At 39.3% G+C, this 23,728-nt stretch overlaps 1 protein-coding gene across 1 annotated transcript; it reads left to right on the plus strand.

Annotated features, from left to right (window-relative positions):
- The first annotated feature begins 2,720 nt into the window (after positions 1-2,720).
- Positions 2,721-19,598, plus strand: LOC137079126 (mucin-21-like). Its single transcript, XM_067447089.1, has 4 exons — positions 2,721-2,970; positions 4,494-4,658; positions 17,711-17,770; positions 17,824-19,598. The coding sequence occupies exons 1-4, from the start codon at positions 2,721-2,723 to the stop codon at positions 19,596-19,598; spliced, it is 2,250 nt and encodes a 749-aa protein (XP_067303190.1).
- The last annotated feature ends 4,130 nt before the right edge of the window (positions 19,599-23,728 follow it).

Consider the following 23,728-nt stretch of genomic DNA (forward strand, 5'->3'; position numbering starts at 1 on the left):
AGACAACATTAGCGTAGATGCCACTCTTTTTATGATGTAATGAGTACATCAGGTGTTATGGGAAGTAACAATGCTAGGAAGACTATTCCACAGTTTAGGAGCTAAATAGGAAAATGATCGACCGCCTGCAGTTGATTTAGATATTCTAGGTATGATCAACTGGCCAGAGTTTTGAGACCGCAATAGACGTGATGGAGTATAATGCGTTAAGAGCTCGCTTAAGTACCGGGGAGCTAAACTATTTAGTGCTTTGTAAGTAATAAGCAAGATTTTAAAATGTATGCGATGTTTAATAGGGAGCCAGTGCAGTGTTGACAGAACTGGACTAATATGATCATACTTCCTGGTTCTAGTAAGAACTCTAGCTGCTGCGGTTTGGACCAGCTGGAGTTTGTTTATTAAGCGAGCAGGGCAACCACCCAGTTTTCATCCATTTCTTTAGGTTTATAATCAAACCAAGTGACTTCTCATATGATACAGGTGTTTATTACTTCAAGTATTTAAAGGGTTTCAGTGTGACAACGGCAGCTCTAGAATCATATTTTCTAGAATGGTATATCAACTGTTTTGAGAGCATAATGTTTATTTCCAATGGCTGCATTGCTCAATACTGCAAAACGCAATCACAAATTTATGATTTGGGATATTTTTGTTTTACTGACTAGCCAAGCAAATACATTTAAGTTGACTCCGCTCTCAAATCTTGATCTAAACTAATTTATAACAAAATGTAGGCTAGATGAGATTCATTGTGCAGACGGCTTCATTGGCCACAGTGGAATATTGTAAGGTTGTGTTGAATTGAGGTTAACTTTTTAATGATTAAGGGAGTGACCTTTCCACACTTTTTTTTTTAAGGTGACATATCCATTCAGAATTTTAATTGGTTATTTATACAGTATTCCATGCCTATGCAGTGTTTGCTTTTCTGTTCAAATAATAGTTTGCGACTGTAGCCCTTTTGATTTTATCTGAAGCATTTATCCTGGGATGTGTAGGTTGTTGCTAGATGACACAACACATTCATGACGTTCTATTTAAAGGTTTTTGACTTCAGAAGAAAATGTTTCAGGTCTTGTTTATTTGTGTACTAAAATCTGCAATGCGTTGTAACCTCTTTCTCTGAGTTTGCTGAGAGTACTGCAGGTGCGAGTGAGTTTTTCTCTGCTTTCTCTTAACTTACACAATGTTTCTGCTTCAAAGTTTTGGAGCGTAGATCTATTCTAAGCAGTTGTTTGTGATTGTAAAAACCATATCTTTTAGCTGTCGGAGAATTTGTCAATTTTGATAGCGTATAATCAGCTTCTACAGTGCTGCTGTGGTTTTTCCTGACACTATTGGAAAAAAAAAAGTATTGTACAGAATGGCATTGTTATATTTGTAATATTGCTTACTTAAACCTGTGGACTATAGGCTACCAAGTAGCAATCCACATCAACAGTGTAAAAATAGGCCAGTTCCAGACTCGGCAACACTGAACCGAGCGCCTTTAAATAGTTTTTGTTTGAGAGGGGTTTTTAAAAAGAAAAAATTAGCAGAAAAGTGTTTTTCTCTTTTTGTTTTGATTAGATTTTGACATGCTTCAAAGCCTGCAAAAATAGGAGACCAGACCATAACCAGGTAGGCTAAATACACTCACCTGAAGGAGTATTAAGAACACACACTAATACTGTGTTTGACCCCCTTTCCCCTTTAGAACTGCCTTAATTCTACGTGGCATTGATCAACAAGCTGCTGAAAGCATTCTTTAGAAATGTTGGCCCATATTGATAGGAGAGCATCTTGCAGTTGATGGAGATTTGTGGGATGCACATCCAGGGCACGAAGCTCCCGTTCCACCACATCCAAAAGATGCTCTATTGGGTTGAGATCTGGTGACTGTGGCGGCCATTTTAGTTCAGTCAACTCATTGTCATGTTCAAGAAACCAATTTGAAATGATTGGAGCTTTGTGACATGGTGCATTATCCTGCTGGAAGTAGCCACCAGAGGATGGGTACATGGTGGTCATAAAGGGATGGACATGGTCAGAAACAATGCTCAGGTAGACCGTGGCATTTAAACGATGCCCAATTGGCAGTAAGGGGCCTGAAGTGTGCCAAGAAAACATCCCCCACACCATTACACCACCACCACCAGCCTGCACAGTGGTAACAAGGCATGATGGATCCATGTTCTCATTCTGTTTAGGCCAAATTCAAGGAACTTGAAACTGGAGACACACTCAACAGCCATTCCATTGATGTCACTTGACCTACAGACCTGTTTCTCTCCTACCATTCATAGCGAAAACACTTGAAAGAGTTGTTTTAAAGTCTCCAGGTCTCATCTTTCCTCTCACAGTCTAATCAACTGGACGTAAACCAGTCAGGTTTCAAAAAGGGCCACTCAGCTGAGACGGCATTATTGTCAGTTACTGAAGCCCTGCGGCTGGCTAAAGCTGCATCCAAATCATCAGTCCTCATCCTCCTTGATCTGTCTGCTGCCTTTGACACTGTGAATCATCAGATTCTCCTATCCACCCTCTCATCACTGGGCATCACAGGGACTCCACTCCACTGGTTTGAGTCCTATCTCACAGGTAGCTTTTTTAAGGTTGCCTGGAGAGGAGAGGTATCCAAAAAACATATCAACTGACCACGGGGGTTCCTCAGGGCTCACTGCTTGGACCTCTCCTCTTCTCCATTTACACTACATCACTGGGACCCATTATTCAGGCACATGGCCTCTCATATCATTGTTATGCTGATGACACACAAGCTCTACCTCTCCTTTGAACCAGATGATCCGACAGTAGCTGCACGAATCTCAAGCTGTCTGGCGGACATCTCGGCATGGATGAAAAAACATCACCTGCAGCTCAATTTAGCAAAGACTGAGCTGCTCGTCTTCCCTGCTAATCTGACCATACAACACGATTTTACCAGCTGTCCTTCAAAAACCACATCTCAAAGACAGCTCGGTCATGCAGGTTTGTGTTGCACAACATCAGGAAGATCAGACTGTTCCTTACATAGCATGCAACACAGCTTCTTGTCCAAGCCCTGCTCATTTCTAGACTTGACTATTGCAATGCGCTTCTGATGCGTGATTCCTCACCCCGTAATACTGGTGGAGAATGCGGGCAGATTTGGGAGGAAACACCGACAAGCAAACCCGCCCAAATTAATTTTGGCCGTGTCTGTCATTTTTAAAAACTTTTTTCCCCTTCACTTGGTGTCTTTCCAGGCAGCTGCTCCTCCTTAGTCATGGAAGTGTTGTTAAAGCATCTCACGGAGGCAAATTGTGGAACCGCGCCGCCCAACGAGTTCCACCACCAGATCCCCGCGCTCAGGCCACGCAGCTGTTACTGCGTAACCAAAACTCCATCAGGGCATGATAGAGAAAAATAAACCTTAAGAGAAACCAGACTCAGTCGGGGTGCCAGTTCTCCTCTGGCCTATTAACACACCGTGTATGATTATTATTCTGGCAACCTTACAGGTCAGAAAACATATTAGATCACAATATTCAAAATTTCTGGGTATCACTCAAGAGGCGGGATTATAGAGGATAACTAACCTTAACTACCTAGTGTACTTCACCTAGTGTGCACTACCTGTAACTAAACATAACTGGGTAACACTTTACTTGAAGGGGTGTGCATAAGACTGACATGACACCTTTAGTTTTATTTGTTTATTTTCGAACATGAGAGAAATATAAATACAAAAATATTCAGACATTAACAAAAGAAACAAATAAAGGTGAAAGACAAAAAAAAAAAATTAATTCTATCCCATGAACGAAAAAGGAGTAGGATGAAGTAAAACTTATATACTCCTACCCCTTTAATTATTATTTTTCCTTAAATAACATGCATATGCCTACGCCTACTCATACACATATATACATCAACACATATACATACTCATGTACACATTTGTATTTATACATACATACACTCATATATATACCTATACCCCTATATCCACCGACACATACACATACCTCCACATGCCATATACATACATGCATAAATTCAAAATAACCACTAACAAATGTTATTACTCTTAACAAAGGAGCGCTCCCATTTTCCTACAGGAGTTTGGACGCGTGTTTGAAAACAAAGGTTTCACTGATTGACTCGTTTTGAACAACGCGCAGTTTACGGATAACAACAAAACATGCCGCCAAAAAAGGAGACAAAGCAAGAAGAAGAATATGTGACTATCAGTTGTGTAAATGAAATGTTGCAGCAACAAAAGGAAATGTTCACCGCATTACTGGAACAACAACATAGCAATTTCAATGGCTTTGTCAAGCTAATTATGGACTCCACTAACTCGAGATTAGAGTCAATATCCAAGGAAATGCAAGAAATAAAAACTAGCTTGCAGTATACACAAAAAGAAGTGGATGATATTAAAAGTGAGATAAAAGATCTGAAGGAACGCAGTACCTCGATACAAAATGATATTTTTAAAATATGTGACAGTTTGATGCCGGTCTCAGACAAAATGGAGTATCTGGAGAGCCAAATCAGGCGAAATAATCTGGTATTCGATGGGATACAGGAGTCACAAGGAAAGACTTGGTCAGAGACGGAGGAGAAGATACAAAAAGTTGTGAAGGAAAAATTACAGCTGCAACACGAGGTGGAGGTAGAGAGGGCTCACCGTATAGGAAAACCGGGTGGAGACCGACCGAGGCAAATCGTGGTAAAACTCCTAAGACACAAGGACAGAACGGAAATACTACAAAGATCCAAACATCTAAAAGGTTCCAGAATATACATCAATGAAGATTTTACAGAGGCAGTCAGAAGGAAAAGAAAAGATCTCATGCCGGAACTAAGAGCGGCGAGAGAAAAGGGGGACATTGCCTTTTTACGGCAGGATAAACTGATTATTTATCCCCGGTCCAGTGTACCAAAACAAACAAAGCCAGCTAACATCAACACATAAACAGGTAGGCAAATATCATGCTGAAATTCTAATTTCACTATGTCGCAAAATAAAATAACACATAACGGAGATGGGCATTTACTACAAAGATTGGTTGAATATGAGCAATTGGAACTGAACTCTTTGCAGTACACGGATTACAATGCACAGGATATAGAAAATGACATTGATCCGGTAAACAACTTCTTTGCTGGCATCAACAATAAATGTCACTATTACACTGAGGAAAATTTTAATAGTTCAATTAAGACTGAGCAGCAGCTATCTATTATACACTTTAATAGTAGAAGTCTCTATGCCAACTTTCACAGTATTAAACACTATCTTAAACAACTGAAACAGCACTTTAATATAATCGCAGTAACTGAAACGTGGATAAACAGTGAAAAAGGGTCAGATTTTGAAATAGAGGGATATGAAATGTTTTCAATTAACAGAGTAAATAAGAATGGAGGTGGGGTTACATTATATGTGGACAAGGATTTAAATTATAAAGTGGTGGAAAAAATGTCACTGGTAGTGGACAATCTGTTGGAATGTGTTACAATAGAAATAAGTATGGAAAAAAAGAAAAATATAATTGTAAGTTGTGTATATAGGTCACCAAGTTCGAATATTGATACATTTAAGGAATGGATGGAAGAAACATTTACAATGACTAGTCAAAGAATTGTGTTCATCTGTGGGGATTTCAATATTGATTTGTTAAACCCAAAAAATCATAAAAGGACAGAGGATTTTATTAACACCGTGTTTAGTTTAGGGCTATATCCTCAGATTACTAGGCCCAGTCGAATAACGTCTCATTGCGCGACGCTAATAGATAATATATTTACAAATATTATACAAAATGAAATAGTGAGTGGTTTACTGATTAATGATATCAGTGACCACCTACCAATTTTTATAGTGTATGATAATAACTATAGTTTAAAAAGACAAGATAAAAAAATATTCTTTAAGAGGGTCAGAACAGAAGAAACAATGGAGGCATTGAAAGTTGATTTGCTAGCACAAGATTGGACGTTTATGGATAACGAAAAAGATGTAGATAAAGCATATGAACAATTCCTAAAAATATTTAAACTATTATATGATAAAAACTGCCCAATCAAAATATTGAGCAGGAAACAAAGACAAAATGATAGACCGTGGATCTTTAAGGGATTGAAAAATGCTTGTAAAAAGAAAAATACATTTTATAGAGACTTTATGAAACACAGAACAATAGAGGCCGAAAATAGATATAAGAAATATAAGAACAAGTTAACGAATATTATGAGAATTTGTAAGAAAGACTATTATGCAAAACTACTAGATAACAACAAAAATAATATTAAAGGTATGTGGAACATCTTAAATAAAATAATTAAAAATAATACCAAACGGGATAATTATCCACATCATTTCACTGATAATGATGAAAACATCAATGATATGGAGGAGGTGGTTAATAAGTTTAATAATTTTTTTGTAAATGTGGGTCCAAACTTAGCAGAGCAAATTCCAGTTCCACAAACATTAGAAAGTAGATATAACAATTTAGTAGATAGAAATCCTAACTCAATATTTTTGACAGCAGTTGATGAAAAAGAAATAATAAATATTGTTAAAGAATGTAAAAACAAAACATCCACTGATCATGATGGAATAGATATATTAATTATAAAAAAAGTAATCGAGGGGATTGCCAAACCATTAATGAACATTTGCAATTTATCGTTTTTAACAGGTACATTTCCAACAAAAATGAAAATAGCAAAAGTTACTCCAATATATAAAAATGGAAACAGACACCAATTCACAAATTACAGGCCAATCTCTCTATTATCACAATTTGCAAAGATCCTTGAAAAATTATTTAATAATAGATTAGAGAAATTTATTGATAAAAATAAATTACTTTCAGATAGTCAATATGGATTTAGGAAAAAAAACTCAACAGCATTAGCATTAACAGAACTCATTGAAGAAATAACAAACGCTACAGATCAAAATAAATGTGCAGTTGGGGTATTTATTGATCTAAAAAAAGCATTTGACACAATAAATCATGAAATATTAATCAGTAAACTAGAACGCATGGGGATCAGGGGGGTAGTTTTAAATTGGGTAACCAGTTATCTGAGAGACAGACAGCAATTTGTGAAAATAGGAGAGCATTCATCTGAATGTTTGGGCATGAAATGTGGTGTCCCACAGGGGTCAGTGTTAGGACCAAAGTTATTTTTACTTTATATTAATGATATTTGTAAAGTATCGGAAGTATTGAAGTTTGTACTATTTGCAGATGACACCAATATATTTGGTTCAGGAGACAACTTAAAGCTACTTTCAGAATTAATCACCTCAGAATTTAGGAAAATAAAACAATGGTTGGATATTAATAGATTATCGATAAATTTGAGTAAAACAACGTTCATGATATTTGGAAACTGTAAGCCAAATCAACAAGTACAAATACAGATAGAGGGGTTTAACTTAGAAAGAGTACATGAAAATAAGTTTCTCGGAGTAATCATAGATGAAAAGATCTGTTGGAAGCCTCACATAAAATACATTCAAACCAAACTGTCTAAAAGTATCGCAATTCTGGCTAGAGCTAAGTATATACTGGATGTTAAATCTCTTCGCATCTTGTATTGTTCATTAGTGTTACCGTATTTGAACTACTGTGTAGAGGTGTGGGGAAGCACTTACCGATATTCACTACAGCCGTTAGTAATAATGCAAAAACGAGCTATGAGAATTATTCATAATGTTGGATTTTGTGAACATACAAATTCATTATTTTGGCAGTCGAGATTATTAAAATATTATGACCAAATTGAATATCAAATTGCTGTATTCATGTTTAAAGTAAGAAATAGACTATTGCCTGGGAATATACAAAAGATGTTTTTTGAGACATTTTTTGATACAGATGTTTTTTGATACATGTCATAATCATGACATGACACGTGTCATGAATATGAAGGAGTTTTTGTGCATGTTTATGACAACTGTCATTAAGTGTCATTCGCTTAATTATGTCATTTTTAATGCAATGATGACATTTCGGAGTTGTCTTTGTTATGACAACTTGACATAAACCAATACATCATAACCTGTCAGTGTCTTTGTCATGACAACTTGACATTACCAAGACAACATAACCTGTCATAAACATGACATAACAGATTATCAAATTTAAGAAACTACTTATCTTATAGGGTTAACCTTAAACTGTTATGTGGTTGGTTTTGATGTTGACTGAGGCCATTATAATGTCATACATTTTTTTCAGTGGCACAAGTTTAATTTGTCATTAAAATGTAATTAGGTGTTAATACGCTGTCAAATAATTTTTTAATAACAGCATCATTAATATTTTTCAGTTCATAATGTTTTATTTTATTTTTTAAGTCTAAAAATAAAACCACCAGCTTCAACAGAAGGTTAGATAATAGACAATTTCAAATGTCTTAAAAATATGAAAAGGAGTTCGAGAAATAAAATCAATCATTTAATTTTTAAGACCTGCCCTCTCACAGAACTGACTCTTAAAAACACAAAGCATGAATTTATACAAAGGTGACCAGCACCAATTAACGCAAAAAGGGGAAAACACGTACACAAATAATGGCCATTACACAAAATAAACATTTATATATCAACATCATATGCACACATAAACAAACACAGAAAAATAACACTTTGTCAAATTACTTCACTTTATAAATGATCTTCCGATGTATAAAAATAAGAGGAATAGTCTTTAGAGCCCCACCCCGGGCTGAACAAGGAATGGTTGCCGCTACAGCCTAGGCGGAACATTATATCTAGGGCCAACGTTTCCGCCCGAACCCCTTTTGACGGTGCACCAGCACACGGGACTCCGACATAACAAACAGACAAACAAAGAAATGGTAAGAATAAACTCAAACTATTCGTTAAAGAGTGAGCGAAAGTTTAAATAAAGTATAATAAACCCAAAATAACGTTGTTGTGAATTGTTTTTACTTACTGCAAACTGAATTGACATTAAACACCTAAACAAACTAACCTGACTGAGGCTCTGCCAACAACTGTTACAGCGTACACATAACCAGTGGTGCCACCATAGACATCATCATATAGGTGTATATGTCTATGCCACGCTATCATTTTGAGTTATATTAATAGTTTTTAATGACTCTGTACGATTACCTCCATGATGCCATATTTCAGGTCAAGCTAAATATTCATGACACTGTTATAAAATAATTTGACAGAGTATTGACACTTAATGACATGTTAATGACAAATTAAATTTATAAAAAAATCATGACATGATAGCCTAATGACAGCCAACGTCAAAACCAACCACATGACAGTTTAATAATAATAATAATAATAATAGATTTTATTTATAAAGCACTTTTCATTCCGAAGAATCTCAAAGTGCAACAAAGGGAAAAATATCAATACATGAATAACAAGTAAAAATTACATCTCAACATCATGCCGGACGCTGATGACGCTAGCATGGAGCAAACTTCAGCCACCATGCAGTTCAAGCCCGAGGGAGACCACCAGTGAGCAGCCGACACCCAGAAGAGAGAGCAGCCGCAGCGAGCAACATCAAATGTCCTTCAAACCAAAACCAACCACAAATTCAAACAAAAACAGAAGAGAAGCGGTGAAAAAACGGCGAACAACGTCCTCTCAGTGGCTGCCAGCAATCAGCAACAGTCCCAATTGTAGCTCTGACTGTTAGACTAGTCACAAAAATAAGAAAATAAAATCAAATCTAAATTTAATAGTAAAGTTAACATGATTTGTGGGTGGAGAAGCGGCGAACAGACAACGCCAGCGTCCTCTCCCCCACGTTGCCTAGCAACTAATGTAATGTAAACCCAAAAAGCTAAGTAGTTTCTTAAATTTGATAATTAATCTGCTATGTCATTTCATGTCTGTTTATGACAGGTTATGTTGTCTTGGTAATGTCAAGTTGTCATGACAAAGACACTGACAGGTTATGATGTATTGGTTTATGTCAAGTTGTCATAACAAAGACATCTCCGAAATGTCATCATTGCATTAAAAATGACATAATTAAGCGAATGACACTTAATGACAGTTGTTATAAACATGCATAAAAACTCCTTCATATTCATGACACATGTCATGTCATGATTATGAAGGTGTCATGTCAGTCTTATGGACACCCCTTCAAGTAAACTGTTACCCATAACTGCCTAGTGTACTTCACCTAATGTCCACTACCTAGTGTACTTCACCTAGTGTACTTCACCTAGTGTGCATTACCTAGTGTACTTCACATAGTGTGCACTACCTAGTGCACTTCACCTTGTGTGCACTACCTAGTTTACTTCATCTAGTGTGCACTACCTAGTTTACTTCATCTAGTGTGCACTATCTAGTGTACTTCACCAAGTGTGCACTACCTAGTGTACTTCAACTAGTGTGCACTACCTAGTTTGCTTCACCTAGGGTGTACTACCTAGTGTACTTTATATAGTGTGCAGTATCAATCAATCAATCAACTTTATTTATATAGCGCTTTTACAATCACGATTGTGTCAAAGCAGCTTCAGTGTCAAACAGGATAATATTGCGACAAAATTAGATTTGGCTGTACAGTCGTACTGGAGAAAACTGTGATGTTATCAGCTTATTTTAATTTATCATATAGCGACAATGTTGGCAGATCAGTATTATAGTTTATAGAATTAAATAAGACCTCATTCATACATTTTATTTGTATAATAAGTTGAATAACTTTAATCATATTTTTAGTGTCCCCAACTGAGCAAGCCAAGCCAAAGGCGACAGTGGAAAGGAACCAAAACTCCATCAGGGCGTGATGGAGAAAAATAAACCTTGGGAGAAACCAGACTCAGTCGGGGTGCCAGTTCTCCTCTGGCCTATTAACACACCGTGTAAGATTATTATTCTGGCAACCTTACAGGTCGGAAATCATACTAGATCGGATTATTCAAAATTTTCAGGGTATCACGGAAGAGACAGATTTAGTTAGGATGGGGCGTCAATTACACAAGAGTATGAATACATGAAAGATCGGAATTATTGCGCCGAAGACGGGTTTTGAGCATGTTGTGCCAGTGAGGCAAATTCAGAGGAGACACCAATTGACACGGCTCAGCAGACACTCCAGGATGAGCTGGTCATGTCCAGGCAGGTCCACCATCCGATCCGGACAGGGCCCAGATCCGGGATAAACCTCGGGATAAACAGAGAGACTAACATTAGCGTAGATGTCACTCTTTTTATGATGTAACGAGTACATCAGGTGTTATGGGAAGTGTTCCCGGTTCCGGCTGACCTAGTTAATGCAGCCTAACAATCAGTCAATTGATCTGAATAATGAAAGTTAAAAATGTTCTATGTGTATGCCATAGTAAAGAGATGTGTTTTTAGTCTAGATTTAAACTGACAGAGTGTGTCTGCTTCCCGAACAATGCTAGGAAGACTATTCCACAATTTAGGAGCTAAATAGGAAAATGATCGACCGCCTGCAGTTGATTTAGATATTCTAGGTATGATCAACTGGCCAGAGTTTTGAGACCGCAATCGACGTGATGGGGTATAATGCGTTAAGAGCTCGCTTAAGTACCGGGGAGCTAAACTATTTAGTGCTTTGTAAGTAATAAGCAAGATTTTAAAATGTCTGCGATGTTTAATAGGGAGCCAGTGCAGTGTTGACAGAACTGGACTAATATGATCATACTTCCTGGTTCTAGTAAGAACTCTAGCTGCTGCATTTTGGACTAGCTGGAGTTTGTTTATTAAGCGAGCAGGGCAACCACCCAGTAGAGCATTACAATAATCTAGCCTTGAGCTCATGAATGCATGTACTAACTGTTCAGCATTTTGCATTGAAAGCATGTGCCGTAATTTAGATATATTTTTAAGATGATAGAATGCGGTTTTACAAATGCTAGAAACGTGGCTTTCAAATGAAAGATTGGTATCAAAGAGCACACCCAGGTTCCTCACTGACGGCGAGGGCTTGACAGAGCAGTCATCAAGTGTTAGACAGTATTCTCGGTTACTACTTGTGGAGCTTTTCTGTCCAATAATTAAAAATTCAGTTTTATCTGAATTAAGTTGCAGAAAATTACTATTCATCCAATTTTTTATATCAGCTATGCATTCTGTTAATCTTGTGAATTGGTAGGTTTCATCAGGGCGTGAGGAAATATAGAGCTGAGTATCGTCAGCATAACAATGAAAACTAACGCCATGTTTCCTAATGATATCTCCCAGTGGAGCAGATACAGGGTGAAGAGCAGCGGTCCTAACACTGAGCCTTGCGGTACCCCATACTGAACATGTGATCGGTGTGACATCTCTTCATTTACTGCTACAAACTGATAACGGTCAGATAAGTGCGATTTAAACCATGCCAAAGCAGTTCCACTAACGCCAACATAACTCAAGTCTATTCAGAAGAATATTGTGATCGATAGTATCAAATGCAGCGCTAAGATCGAGTAACACTAATAGAGAGATACAACCACGATCAGATGATAAGAGTAAATCATTTGTAACTCTAATTAGAGCAGTCTCAGTGCTATGATACGGTCTAAATCCTGACTGGAAATCCTCACATATACCATTTCTTTCTAAAAAAGAACATAATTGTGAAGACACGGCCTTTTCTAGTATTTTTGATAGAAACGGTAGATTCGAGATTGGCCTGTAATTGACTAATTCTTTAGGATCAAGTTGCGTTTTTTTAATAAGTGGTTTAATTATAGCCAACTTAAAAGTTTTCGGTACATATCCTAATGTCAAAGATGAATTAATGATATTAAGCAGAGGATCTATGACCTCTGGAAGTATCTCTTTTAATAGCCTAGTCGGTATAGGGTCAAGCATACATGTTGTTGATTTTGATGATTTTACAAGTTTAGCCAATTCTTCTCCTCCTATAGCAGTGAATGAGTGTAATTTTTCCTCAGTGACACTACAGCGCTCTGTCTGAAGTGATACTGTAATAGACGGCTGCATGGTTATAATTTTATTCCTAATATTATCAATCTTACTAGTAAAGAAGTTCATAAAGTCATTACTGCTGTGTTGTTTACAAACATCAGAAGCTGAAGCTTTATTTTTTGATAATTTAGCCACTGTATCGAATAAATACTTAGGGTTGTGTTTGTTTTCTTCTAAAAGAGTTGAGAAATAAGCAGATCTAGCAGTTTTTATGGCCTTTCTGTATGCAATCATGCTCTCTTTCCACAAATTGCGAAAAACCTCTAGTTTTGTTTTCTTCCAGCTGCGCTCCATTTTTCTGGCTGCTGTTTTAAGGGCCCGAGTGTGCTCGTTGTATCACGGCGTTGGATTATTTGCTTTAATCTTCTTTAAGCGCCGGGGAGCAACTATGTCTAAAGTGCTAGTAAGGAGAGAGTCAATAGTTTCTGTTGCAGCATCAAGTTCCTCTTGGCTATCTGTAATGCTGAGGAGATGGAACTGATGAGAAAGATTATGTTCAAAGTAATCTTTGGTCGCAGCGGTTATCGTCCTGCCATATTTGAAGCGAGGGGATGGCTTTGCAGCCTTAGGTAAATTAAGTATACATGATATTAGGTAATGATCTGAGATGTCATCGCTCTGCTGCAGAATTTTAACAGTATCAACATTTATTCCATGTGACATTATTAGATCTAAAGTATGATTAAGGCGATGAGTGGGTCCCGATACGTGTTGTCTAACTCCAATAGAGTTTAGAATGTCTCTAAATGCCAATCCCAATGCGTCTTTTTCATTGTCTACGTGGATATTAAAATCCCCAACAATTAGTACTTTATCTACAGCTAATACTAACTCCGATACAAAACCAGCAAATTCTTTGATAAAGTCTGTATTGTGCCCTGGTGGCCTGTATACAGTAGCCAACACAAATGTCAGAAGGGATTTATCATTTACACTACACAGTGTTACATAAAGCACCAAAACTTCAAAGGAATTATATTTGAAACTAGACTTCTGAGTAATACTGAAAATATTATTATAAATTACAGCCACACCTCCCCCTTTACCTTTCAGACGTGGCTCATGTTTGTAACAATAATCTCGGGGGGTGCACTCATTTAAAGTAATGTAATCGTCAGGTTTTAGCCAGGTTTCTGTCAAACACAGCACATCTAAGTTATGATCTATAATCATATCATTGACAACAAGCGTTTTTGGCGAAAGGGATCGAATATTCAGCAACCCAAGCTTTATCAATTGTTCATCCGTATTATATCTGTTGTTTATTTGTTGGACATCAATTAAATTTTTACTGTTGAATGGTTTTGATGGTTTTTTGTATTTACTAATTCGGGGAACAGACACAGTCTCTATGTGATAATATCTAGGTGAAAGAGTCTCTATGTGCTGGGATTTAGCTGACTTTGGTGACGTGAGACAGCTAGCAGACGGTTGGTTTAGCCAGTTTGTCTGCTTCCTGACCTGGGCCCCAGTGAGTCAAGGTTTAGCTCTAAGACTATGTGCCAAATTACTAGAGAGAAGAGCAGCACCAGCCCAGGAGGGATGAATGCCGTCCATCTTCAACAGGTCAGGTCTGCCCCAAAAACTTTTCCAATTGTCTATGAACCCTATGTTATTTTGCAGACACCACTTAGACAACCAGCCATTGAGTGATGATAATCTGCTAACTATTTCATCACTCCTTTTCGCGGGGAGAGGACCAGAGAAATATACGGCTTTTGACATCGTACTTGCGAGTTTACACACCTCTTTAATGTTAATTTTGGTGATCTCCGACTGGCGAAGTCGAACATCATTAGTGCCAACGTGAATAATAATCTTAGAGAATTTACGATTAGCTTTAGCCAGCACTTTTAAATTTGCTTTGATGTCAGGCGCTCTGGCTCCCGGGAAACATGTGACTATGGTGGCTGGTGTCTCTATTTTCACATTCCGTGTAATAGAATCGCCAATAACTAGGGCACTTTCAACAGGATCCTCAGTGGGTGCGTCACTGAGTGGGGAGAACCTGTTTGATGTTCTAATCGGAACGGAAGAGTGGTTTTTTGATCCGCGACTATGCTTTCTCATCGTCACCCAGCCCTGCTGCGCGGGCTCAGCCGGAACCAAACAATGAGTGTTCACTAAGCTAGTCGCATCCAAAGCAGTATCTAAAGCTGTTACATTCTCACTACTCTCACATAAAGCTTGGATGCGTGTCTCTAAATCTGAAATCTTCTCCGTCAGCCTGATTAATTCCTTACATTTATCACATGTGAAGCCCTGTTCGCCAACGGAGATAGATATGCTAAACATGTAGCATGCAGTGCAAGTGACAATGACAGGAGAAGAAGACATGGCTTACCGTATTTGTTGATGAATCCAAAACTTACCACAGTTGTCTGATGGAGTCTTTTTAATAATCCAACTCACCACAGTTGTCTATAGAACTCAGAAAACAGGAGACCTGGATGCTGGGATGGAAAGCTACCAGGCTAGCGAAAAGCTAACGTGTGGTAATGATTTAGATTAAAAGCTAGTAATGTCAAACTTAAATTGATAGGCTATATTAAACACTATATGGTGATGAGTAAGTTATATTTAGCAGTGTAAATTACAAAGAAAATATATCAAATAGAGATTCAAACACAGCTATACAGAGCTACAAACACTGTGGTGGCAGTACCTAGTTTACTTCACCTAGTGTGATGAGAGAGGCCCCCTATGGGAATCCAGAGATTCGAGAAGATCAGAGAAACACAGAATTGTCACCCCAAAAAACCCAAAGGGGTACCCCTTATAAATTTTTTGTGTCGGAAAAACATGTATCTCAGATCTTCTTGAAACTCTAGATTCTGATAGGGGGCACTGAGGCGTAGACAGTAGTGCAAGTGTGGTGGCCCTAGAGCCTTCCAGAGCTGAACAGGAGCCAAAAACATAAAGACATGCCTCTTCCCAATTATTGAGCGCCGCCAGATAACCGGTCTGCGGACACATTGTTTATAGATGATATTTCACATTTAATATACATTTTCATGGATTAAAACACCTCTGCTGTACTAGGCAACCTCAACCGCACACATTCATCTAACTTTTGAGTAATATGAGTTCTTAATTTGCATAGAAAAAGCAGTGTCCATGGGCCCCTTATTTGGGTGCCACTGCATAAATTGGAAATGGGATGCCTTTGTGTTTCGGCTCCTGAGGGCTGTAGGGCCACCAGACTTGCGCTCCAGTGTACGCTTCCGTGCCACCTATGGGAATCCAGTGATTTAAGAAGATCAGAAAAACTCAAAATTGTCACCCCAAAAAAACCCATACCCCTTATATATTTTTTGTGTCTGAAAAACATGTATTTCAGATCTTCTCGAAACTCTGGATTCTGATAGGGGGCACTGAGACGTAGACAGGAGTGCAAGTGTGGTGGTCCTAGAGCCTTCCAGAAGTGAACGGGAGCCAAACACATAAAGACAGGCCTCTTCCCAATTATTGAGCGCCGCCAGATAAGCAGTCCGCAGACATAGTGTTTATAGATGATATTTCACATTTAATATACATTTTCAAGGATGAATGAAACTCTACTGTACTAAGCAGACCCAGACCCACTTCTGATGGAACATTTGCAATGGACTGAACTGGAACATCATGAGTCCTTGATCACTTGGAATCCACTATGGAGTTGATTTATTTATTTAATTTCATTTACAAAATTGTGAACTATGCAGCAAAAGCAGCATTCTATATGTATATAGGTGAGTTTGGGTTGTTTTAAATGTTTTTTTTTTAAATATTTAAATATCATAGAGTTGTTTGTGTTTGTATGGATTGGCTGTACACATGAAAACACAACGGTGTAATTTTCAGATTTATCCATTCTGGGTTTTTAAAAATAGTGGTTTCAGGCTCCCAAAATGCTGGATCTGTCTGGACGAAAAACTGATATAATTCATTTATTTGGTGCTTTTTTACCAGTTGATGTGGAATAATACTCTGTGTGTGTGTGTGTGTGTGTGTGTGTGTGTGTGTGTGTGTGTGTGTGTGTGTGTGTGTGTGTGTGTGTGTGTGTTCCTTGTTTGGCAATACTTGTGAGGACACAAATGTCCTCACTTATATAGTAAAACATGAAAATGACCCACTAGTGAGGACATTGGACTGGTCCTCACTAGTTTAAAAGGCTTATAAATCAGCCAAAACATGTTTGTATTTAAATCTGTTGTTCTGCACATGTTTCTGTGATGGGTAGGTTTAGGGATAGGGGTTGGGTTAGGGGATAGAAAGTATCATTAACCAGATATAAAATCAATGGAAGTCTATGTAATGTCCTCACTAATATAGTGAAACAAACCTGTGTGTGTGTGTGTGTGTGTGTGTGTGTGTGTGTGTGTCTGTGTGTGTGTTGGGTTTTCATTCAGTAGAGCTCAATGAATCACAAGAGATGAACATTGAAACTTCAGTTCTATGGGATATAACATCAGCTTCAATGCTGAGTGATTGATTAATTATTGATCTCATTAATTAGCTGATTTGCTCCAATAATGAGTTAACGAGTCCTCCAGGTGGTACAAATGGTGTTCTGTTTGGCTTTAAAAGACTTGGTTGGTTTGGACATTTTGCTGGCATTTGCTTTTTTTAGTGGCTTGGGTTGTGTTATACAATGGGCTTGATTAAAGTTACCGTTTTAATGGTTCTTTATCACCAGTTGGTGTGGCATGGTGAGTTATTTTTTTGTTTGCTTAACGTAAATTGTATTATTTGTTTTTGTTTAATATCTGTGTTTTCCAGTTTTCAGCTCCCCAATTGAAGCTGTGTCCTTGGATCCTTCCTGGAGTAATGCTGGAAAAAGTTTGTAGACCTCTTTGTGTTTCTTAATCTAATGTTCTGTTGTTGTGTTAAAGAGTATGAGTTTAATAACCCATTTGCATGGTTCTTGTTACTTTTGGTGTTAGCTCAGGGATCTGGTTCTGTCAACGCCACCTTAACCCAGAATAATGCTGAGGGATCTGGTTCTGTCAGCTCCACCTTAACCCAGAATAATACTGAGGGATCCGTTTCTGTCAACTCGCCCTTAACCCAGAATAATACTGAGGCATCCAGTTCTGTCAACTCGCCCTTAACCCAGAATAATACTGAGGGATCCGGTTCTGTCAACTCGCCCTTAACCCAGAATAATGCTGAGGGATCCGGTTCTGTCAACTCCACCCTCACCCAGGATGATGCTGAGGGATCTGGTTCTGTCAACGCCACCTTAACCCAGAATAATACCGAGGGATCCGGTTCTGTCAACTCCACCTTAACCAAGAATAATGCTGAGGGATCTGGTTCTGTCAACTCCACCTTAACCCAGAATAATGCTGAGGGATCCGGTTCTGTCAACTCCACCCTCACCCAGGATGATGCTGAGGGATCTGGTTCAATCAACGCCACCTTAACCCAGAATAATACCGAGGGATCCGGTTCTGTCAATGCCACCTTAACCAAGAATAATGCTGAGGGATCCGGTTCTGACAACTCCACCCTCACCCAGGATGATGCTGAGGGATCTGGTTCTGTCAATGCCACCTTAACCCAGAATAATACTGAGGGATCTGGTTCTGTCAATGCCACCTTAACCCAGAATAATACTGAGAGATCCGGTTCTGTCAACGCCACCTTAAACAAGAATAATGCTGAGGGATCCGGTTCTGACAACTCCACCCTCACCCAGGATGATGCTGAGGGATCTGGTTCTGTCAATGCCACCTTAACCCAGAATAATACTGAGAGGTCTGGTTCTGTCAACGCCACCTTAACCCAGAATAATACTGAGGGATCCGGTTCTGTCAACTCCACCTTAACCCAGAATAATGCTGAGGGATCCGGTTCTGTCAACTCCACCCTCACCCAGGATGATGCTGAGGGATCTGGTTCTGTCAATGCCACCTTAACCCAGAATAATACTGAGAGGTCTGGTTCTGTCAACGCCACCTCAACCCAGAATAATACTGAGGGATCCGGTTCTGTCAACGCCACCTTAACCAAGAATAATGCTGAGGGATCCGGTTCTGACAACTCCACCCTCACCCAGGATGATGCTGAGGGATCTGGTTCTGTCAATGCCACCTTAACCCAGAATAATACTGAGAGGTCTGGTTCTGTCAACGCCACCTTAACCCAGAATAATGCTGAGGGATCCGGTTCTGTCAACTCCACCCTCACCCAGGATGATGCTGAGGGATCTGGTTCTGTCAATGCCACCTTAACCCAGAATAATACTGAGAGGTCTGGTTCTGTCAACGCCACCTTAACCCAGAATAATACTGAGGGATCCGGTTCTGTCAACTCCACCTTAACCCAGAATAATGCTGAGGGATCCGGTTCTGTCAACTCCACCTTAACCCAGAATGATGCTGAGGGATCCGGTTCTGTCAACTCCACCCTCACCCAGGATGATGCTGAGGGATCTGGTTCTGTCAACTCCACCTTAACCCAGAATAATGCTGAGGGATCCGGTTCTGTCAACTCCACCTTAACCCAGAATAATGCTGAGGGATCCGGTTCTGTTAACTCCACCTTAACCCAGAATAATGCTGAGGGAGCCGGTTCTGTCAACTCCACCTTAACCCAGAATAATGCTGAGGGATCTGGTTCTGTCAACTCCACCTTAACCCAGAATAATGCTGAGGGGATCTGATTCTGTCAGCCGGCTCGGGGGGGGATCCGGTTCTTCATCCTGGATGATGAGGGGTCTGGCTGATGGTTATATTTTGGCTGTTTCTTAACTGTTTGCATGATCCAAGATTTTGTGTAACAAAATAAATTTTATATTTCTGAATGTGTTGGTTTGTTAACCCTACTTTGCTTGTAGAATAAGCTCTTTACAGACTCTTGGGTTAGTTTGTAATGCTATTAGCATGTGGGTAACGGGTGCCCTGTCTTGAGGTTGGGTCTTGCCCAACAATTCTTGCACTAAAGTTCTGTCAACACTGCTTCTTACTTTAATTTCTTAGACTATGACAGGACATTGCTAGCAATATCTAAAGCAGAAAGAAGGACTGGTTTGTCCAACATTTGTTACATGCGTTTTGTGGCGCTAAAGATTTGTTTTCATCCATTTCTTTAGGTTTCTAATCTTACATCAAACCAAGTGACTTCTCATATGATACAGGTGTTCATTACTTCAAGTATTTAAAGGGTTTCAGTGTGACAACGGCAGGTCTAGAATCATATTTTCTAGAATGGTATATCAACTGTTTTGAGAGCATAATGTTTATTTCCAATGGCTGCATTGCTCAATACTGCAAATTTATCATTTGGGATATTTTTGTTTTACTGACTAGCCAAGCAAATACATTTAAGTTGAATCCACTCTCAAATCTTGATCTAAACTAATTTATAACAAAATGTAGGCTAGATGAGATTCATTGTGCAGACGGCTTCATTGGCCACAGTGGAATATTGTAAGGTTGTGTTGAATTGAGGTTAACTTTTTAGTGATTAAGGGAGTGACCTTTCCACACTTTTTTTTTAAGGTGACATATCCATTCAGAATTTTAATTGGTTATTTATACAGTATTCCATGCCTATGCAGTGTTTGCTTTTCTGTTCAAATAATAGTTTGCGACTGTAGCCCTTTTGATTTTATCTGAAGCATTTATCCTGGGATGTGTAGGTTGTTGCTAGATGACACAACACATTCATGACGTTCTATTTAAAGGTTTTTGACTTCTGAAGAAAATGTTTCAGGTCTTGTTTATTTGTGTACTAAAATCTGCAATGCGTTGTAACCTCTTTCTCTGAGTTTGCTGAGAGTACTGCAGGTGCGAGTGAGTTTTTCTCTGCTTTCTCTTAACTTACACAATGTTTCTGCTTCAAAGTTTTGGAGCGTAGATCTATTCTAAGCAGTTGTTTGTGATTGTAAAAACCATATCTTTTAGCTGTCGGAGAATTTGTCAATTTCGATAGCGTATAATCAGCTTCTACAGTGCTGCTGTGGTTTTTCCTGACACTATTGGAAAAAAAACAGTATTCTACAGAATGGCATTGTTATATTTGTAATATTGCTTACTTAAACCTGTGGACTATAGGCTACCAAGTAGCAATCCACATCAACAGTTTAAAAATAGGCCAGTTCCAGACTCGGCAACACTGAACCGAGCGCCTTTAAATAGTTTTTGTTTGAGAGGGGTTTTTAAAAAGAAAAAATTAGCAGAAAAGTGTTTTTCTCTTTTTGTTTTGATTAGATTTTGACATGCTTCAAAGCCTGCAAAAATAGGAGACCAGACCATAACCAGGTAGGCTAAATACACTCACCTGAAGGAGTATTAAGAACACACACTAATACTGTGTTTGACCCCTTTCACCTTCAGAACTGCCTTAATTCTACGTGGCATTGATCAACAAGCTGCTGAAAGCATTCTTTAGAAATGTTGGCCCATATTGATAGGAGAGCATCTTGCAGTTGATGGAGATTTGTGGGATGCATATCCAGGGCACGAAGCTCCCGTTCCACCACATCCAAAAGATGCTCTATTGGGTTGAGATCTGGTGACTGTGGCGGCCATTTTAGTTCAGTCAACTCATTGTCATGTTCAAGAAACCAATTTGAAATGATTGGAGCTTTGTGACATGGTGCATTATCCTGCTGGAAGTAGCCACCAGAGGATGGGTACATGGTGGTCATAAAGGGATGGACATGGTCAGAAACAATGCTCAGGTAGACCGTGGCATTTAAACGATGCCCAATTGGCAGTAAGGGGCCTGAAGTGTGCCAAGAAAACATCCTACACACCATTACACCACCACCACCAGCCTGCACAGTGGTAACAAGGCATGATGGATCCATGTTCTCATTCTGTTTAGGCCAAATTCAAGGAACTTGAAACTGGAGACACATTCAACAGCCATTCCATTGATGTCACTTGACCTACAGACCTGTTTCTCTCCTACCATTCATAGCGAAAACACTAGAAAGAGTTGTTTTAAAGTCTCCAGGTCTCATCTTTCCTCTCACAGTCTAATCAACTGGACATAAATCAGTCAGGTTTCAAAAAGGGCCACTCAGCTGAGACGGCATTATTGTCAGTTACTGAAGCCCTGCGGCTGGCTAAAGCTGCATCCAAATCATCAGTCCTCATCCTCCTTGATCTGTCTGCTGCCTTTGACACTGTGAATCATCAGATTCTCCTATCCACCCTCTCATCACTGGGCATCACAGGGACTCCACTCCACTGGTTTGAGTCCTATCTCACAGGTAGCTTTTTTTAAGGTTGTCTGGAGAGGAGAGGTATCCAAAAAACACATCAACTGACCACGGGGGTTCCTCAGGGCTCACTGCTTGGACCTCTCCTCTTCTCCATTTACACTACATCACTGGGACCCATTATTCAGGCACATGGCCTCTCATATCATTGTTATGCTGATGACACAAGCTCTACCTCTCCTTTGAACCAGATAATCCGACAGTAGCTGCACGAATCTCAAGCTGTCTGGCGGACATCTCGGCATGGATGAAAAAACATCACCTGCAGCTCAATTTAGCAAAGACTGAGCTGCTCGTCTTCCCTGCTAATCTGACCATACAACACGATTTTACCAGCTGTCCTTCAAAAACCACATCTCAAAGACAGCTCGGTCATGCAGGTTTGTGTTGCACAACATCAGGAAGATCAGACTGTTCCTTACATAGCATGCAACACAGCTTCTTGTCCAAGCCCTGCTCATTTCTAGACTTGACTATTGCAATGCGCTTCTGATGCGTGATTCCTCACCCCGTAATACTGGTGGAGAATGCGGGCAGATTTGGGAGGAAACACCGACAAGCAAACCCGCCCAAATTAATTTTGGCCGTGTCTGTCATTTTTTAAAACTTTTTTCCCCTTCACTTGGTGTCTTCCCAGGCAGCTGCTCCTCCTCAGTCATGGAAGTGTTGTTAAAGCATCTCACGGAGGCAAATTGTGGAACCGCGCCGCCCAACGAGTTCCACCACCAGATCCCCGCGCTCAGGCCACGCAGCTGTTACTGCGTAACCAAAACTCCATCAGGGCATGATAGAGAAAAATAAACCTTAAGAGAAACCAGACTCAATCGGAGTGCCAGTTCTCCTCTGGCCTATTAACACACCGTGTATGAATATTATTCTGGCAACCTTACAGGTCAGAAAACATATTAGATCACAATATTCAAAATTTCTGGGTATCACTCAAGAGGCGGGATTATAGAGGATAACTAACCTTAACTACCTAGTGTACTTCACCTAGTGTGCACTACCTGTAACTAAACATAACTGCCTAGTGTACTTCACCTAATGTCCACTACCTAGTGTACTTCACCTAGTGTACTTCACCTAGTGTGCATTACCTAGTGTACTTCACATAGTGTGCACTACCTAGTGCACTTCACCTTGTGTGCACTACCTAGTTTACTTCATCTAGTGTGCACTACCTAGTTTACTTCATCTAGTGTGCACTATCTAGTGTACTTCACCAAGTGTGCACTACCTAGTGTACTTCAACTAGTGTGCACTACCTTGTTTGCTTCACCTAGGGTGTACTACCTAGTGTACTTTATATAGTGTGCAGTACCTAGTTTACTTCACCTAGTGTGATGAGAGAGGCCCCCTATGGGAATCCAGAGATTCGAGAAGATCAGAGAAACACAGAATTGTCACCCCAAAAAACCCAAAGGGGTACCCCTTATAAATTTTTTGTGTCGGAAAAACATGTATCTCAGATCTTCTTGAAACTCTAGATTCTGATAGGGGGCACTGAGGCGTAGACAGTAGTGCAAGTGTGGTGGCCCTAGAGCCTTCCAGAGCTGAACAGG

This window comes from Pseudorasbora parva, chromosome 6, assembly GCF_024679245.1.
Source record: "Pseudorasbora parva isolate DD20220531a chromosome 6, ASM2467924v1, whole genome shotgun sequence".
Classification (NCBI taxonomy): domain Eukaryota; kingdom Metazoa; phylum Chordata; class Actinopteri; order Cypriniformes; family Gobionidae; genus Pseudorasbora; species Pseudorasbora parva.